The following is a 4,649-nucleotide window of genomic DNA, read 5'->3' on the forward strand; positions in this document are numbered from 1 at the left end:
AAAAAAAAAACATGAATTTTGTAATTATTAATAAAATACTTCATTCTTGAAAATTATTAGCCCCCAAATTTGCATTTCTGTTTGATCCCCTAGTATAAATTTACTCACTTTTGATACTTTTTAAATCATATTTTCAAAAGAGTTAGCATTATACTCATTTTTAACATAGAGCATGCATAAGGACTTAAATTCATAAAAATTCATATTACTTTTTGACATGTAATTGACTTACTGAATTTGACATTGACCCACTTAACAAGACAGAAGAAGACAACAGATATAAGTAAATGAATCCAGTCAACTATATATAAATAATCTGACCTTCTTAAAATTTTTGTTTAAGTCAATCAGACTGAGCAAGAAGATGTGATCCTTGGCTCCCAGGAGCAGCCTTCCCCTCTCCTCATCTAACAGCAGAGTTTGAAAATCCAGTCCTTCTGTTGAACCCAAAAAGGGAATACAGCTATTTGAAAGCAGTAAGTCTATGGGAAAGAAAGAAAGAAAGAAAAAATTAATACAGTAAATATTTACTTGCTGTAATACACACATTGGAATACACACTTTGTAAATATATAACACAGCATAAACTTCCAATTTGGAGATATGTGAACAATATACTGTTCTTATTCATTTAGAAATAGGTGCAATTTATTATATTTGCATGTTATTGACAAAATATTTATTTCACATATGAAAAAAGCATATGATCTTAAAACGAATATATAACATGGAGACATAAAAACTATTAAGTGCAAAATATTTTACCATCCTGTTATAATGTAATTATAATTTATAGCATCTATTTATTTTATGGGAGCTCTGGTAGCATAGTGGCTAAGACACTTGCCTGCTAACCAGACGGCTGGCGGTTCAAACCCACCAGCCTCTCCTCGGAAGGAAGGTTGGGCAATCCTACTTCCATAGTGATACTGCCTCGAAAACCCAAGGAGGGGTCACTGTGAGTCGGGGCCGACTTGAGGGCACATAACAACAACAACAACAACATTTATTTTATATAAATATATTTATTTTATATATTTGCAAACTGACAAAATAAGTCAATACATTCAAAATAGGTATCAAACTAAGTGTGTGATAAGTCTCAAGAGTTTTTCTTCCACTCTTTTGATAGACTGATGCCTGGGCTGGAATATTACACTGTTCTTATTTCATATGTGTAAGACAAAGATGTAAGCAAACATAAATCCAAGAAAATGGATTCTGAAAGAGGTATGATTCTTAACCAGTAATGGCATCAGAAGTTTAAAACTGGAAAGGATCTTGAAAATCAATCAAGCAAATTCATGATTTTATAAATGAAAATATTTAATTGCAGGGAGGTGAAGTCATATACCCTAACCCCAAAAGTAGATGATAGAGCTGAAAGCAGAACCTAAATTTCCATTTTCAATCTTTTCTCTTTAAAAGTGTCTGCAGATTCTAATTTTGTGTTTCATTTTAATTGTGATATAAGCAGTCCTACCTAAATTAATTCTGAGTATACAGAAAGACAAATCTTCAATAGATTTTACTACAAATACTTACCATATTCTCTCACTTTCTACAATTCTAGATTATCAAATACCAAGAAGGTAATAATATCACTCATCACTTATAAAATTTAAGTCTAGTGTGTGTTGCTGTTGTTGTGTGTGTGTCATTGATTTAATTCTGAGTCATAGTGACTCTATAGGACTGAGTAGGACTGTCCCATAGGGTTTTGTAGGCTGTAATCTTCTTCTCATTATTATTTTTAAATCCCTTCACCCATATCAAACCTGTCTCTTATTTATCCATCTCTCTTTTCTCTTTTCCCCTCCCCTCTCATCCCTGTGTAAACCTTTCCTTGACTTTTTAAAATAATGGACTCATACAATATCTGTCTTTCTGTGATTGACTTATTTCACTCAGCATAATGTCTTCCAAGTTGATCCATGTTATGCAGTGAGTCACTGAATCTTCATTATTCTTTAATGTTGCATAGTACTCCATCATGTGTATGTACCATACTTTGGTTATCTATTCATTTGTTGATGGACAGTAAGTTGTTTCCATCTCTTTGCTTTGTAAATAGTGCTGTGATGAACATGTGTATGCATATATCGATTCGTTTCTCACCTCTTTAGGATATATTCCTAGTAATGAGATTGCTGGATCAAATGGTATTTCTATTTCCAACTTTTTAAGGAAGCACCATACTCTTTTCCACAGTGGTTGTACCATTTTACAGTCCTACCAGCAGTGTATGAAAATTCCAATTTGTCCACACCCTTGTCAGTAATTGTTGTTTTCTACCTGTTGAACTTTGCTGTTATTGCTGGAGTGAGATGATATTTCATTATTTTGATTTGTGTCTCTCTAATGGTTAATGAAGGAGCTCTGGCAGCATAGTGCCTAAGGCACTTGACTGCTAACCAGAAGGCTGGAGGTTCAAACCCACCAGCCACTCCTCGGAAGGAAGGTTGGGCAATCCTACTTCCGTAGTGATACTGCCTTGGAAACCCAAAGAGGGGTCGCTATGAGTCGGGGCTGACTCGATGGCAAACAACAACAACAACAACAATGGTTAATGAAAGGAACTGTGGTGGCATAGTGGGTAAGGCATTTGGCTGCTAACCAGAAGACTGACAATTCAAACCCACCAGCTGTCTCATGGGAGGATGATGATGCAAATTACTTCTGCAAAGAGTTACAGCCATGGAAACCAGTGAGAGTTTCTATGCGTCGGAATTGACTCAATGGTGGTAGGTCTTGGAGTGGCTAATGATTGCAAGCATTTCTTCACGTTTGTTGGCTGCTTGGCTAACTTCTTTGGTGAAGTGTCTGTTCACATCCTTTCCCCATTTTTCAATTGGATTGTTTGTCTTTTTGATGTTGAGATGTTGAAGCTTTGTATAAATTTTAGAGATAAGATCCTTGTCAGATATACCGTTGCCAAATATTTTTTCCCAATCTGTAGGTTCTCCTTTTATTCTTTTGGAGAAGCCTTTCGATGCACATAAGAATTAAATTTTTAGAAGGTCTAAGTCATCTGTTTCTCTTCTGTTGTTTATGCATTTGGGATTATGCTTGATAGTCTATTTATACCATAAATTAAGGCCCCTAAGTTTGCCCTTATTTTATATTTGATGAACTTCAAGAATATCATGGACTGCTAAAAGGACTAAAAAATCTGTCCTGGAAGAAATGCAGCCAGAATGGCCAGACTTTGTCTTACCTACTTTGGTTATGTTGTTGGAAGGACCAATTCCCTAGAGAAGGATATCATGCTTGATACAGTGGAGGATCAACGAAAAAGAAGAAGGCCCTCAAAAGATGGATTGACACAGTGGTTGCAACAATGGACTCAGGTACAGCAGGATCATGAGGCTGGCACAGGACCAGACAGTGTTTCGTTCGGCTGTGCATAGGGTTGCTATGAATCAGAGATCATTTGCTGGCACCTAACAACAACAACAACAACAACAACAACATAGTTTTGGGGTTTACATTTAGGTCTTTGATCCACCTTAAGTTTGTTTTGGTGTATGGTGTGAAGTGTGGCTCTTGTTTCACTTTCCTGCAAATGGATATCTTTTTTGTAAGCATCATTTGTTGAAGACATTATCTCTTCCCCATCACATGAGTTCTGTCCCTTTGTTAAAGATCAGCTGTCCATAGGTGAATGGATCTATTTCTGGACTCTTAACTCTACTCCACTTGCCCATGTGTCTATTGTTGTACCAATACCAGGCTGTTTTGAAGGTTGTAATCTTTAGGAAAGCAGATTTCCAGGTCTTTTCTTCTGCTGGGTCACTGGTGGGTTCCAATAGCCAAACTTTTCAGTTAGTGGTCAATTAATTAACCATCGTGCCACCAGGGCTCCTTCCAGTATACTTGAATTTAAAATTAATTCATTATTTTAAAGTAATTCGTTATCAGTTTAAGAGAAAATAACAAGAAAAGAATGTCTCAGAAATATTGTGTGTTCTTCTTAGGTGCTGTGGAGTCATTTCCGATTCATAGCGACCCCATCACAGCAGAATGAAACACTGCCCGATCCTGTGCCAGCTCCATGATCCCTGCTATACTTGAGCCATCATCGCAGCCACCGTGTCAATCCATCTCGTTGAAGGCCTTCCCCTCTTTCGTTGACCCTCCACACTACCAAGCATGACATTCTTCTCCAGGGAATGGTCCCTTCTGACAACATGGCTAAAATAGGTGAGACAAAGTCTGGCTGTTCTCGCTTCCAAGGACCATTTTGAGTGCACTTCCTCCAGGACAGATCTGTAAGTTCTTTTAGCAATCCATGGTACTTTCAGCATTCTTCGCCAGCACCTCAACTCAAAAGCATCAACTCTTCTTGGGTCTTCCTTATTCATTATCTAGCTCTCACATGCATACAAGGTGATTGGAAATATCATGGCTTGTGTCAGGCATACCTTAGTCCTCAAGGAAACATCCTTGCTCCTCAGAACTTGAAACTGTTCCTTCACAGTTGATCTTCCCAGTGCTACACGTCATCTAATGTCCTGACTGCTGCTTCCATTGGCATCGATTGTAGAACCAAGCAACATGAAATCTTTGACAACCTCAATCTTCTCTCCATTTATTGTGATGCTGCTCATTGGTCCCGTTGTGAGGATTTTTGTTTTCTTTATATTGAG

The 4,649-nt window shown here is 37.3% G+C and overlaps 1 protein-coding gene across 1 annotated transcript in view; it reads right to left on the reverse strand.

Annotated features, from left to right (window-relative positions):
- The window catches only part of SEMA3D (semaphorin 3D), a 224,868-nt gene that overhangs the window by 186,202 nt on the left and 34,017 nt on the right, over nt 1-4,649 (reverse strand). The window contains exon 2 of the mRNA XM_007945255.1: nt 322-482. Coding sequence (XP_007943446.1) covers nt 322-482 — 161 coding nt within the window. The remainder of the gene's footprint in view (nt 1-321; nt 483-4,649) is intronic.

This window comes from Orycteropus afer, unplaced genomic scaffold (genome assembly GCF_000298275.1).
Source record: "Orycteropus afer afer isolate SDZICR_OR568_19922 unplaced genomic scaffold, OryAfe1.0 scaffold00007, whole genome shotgun sequence".
NCBI lineage: Eukaryota > Metazoa > Chordata > Mammalia > Tubulidentata > Orycteropodidae > Orycteropus > Orycteropus afer.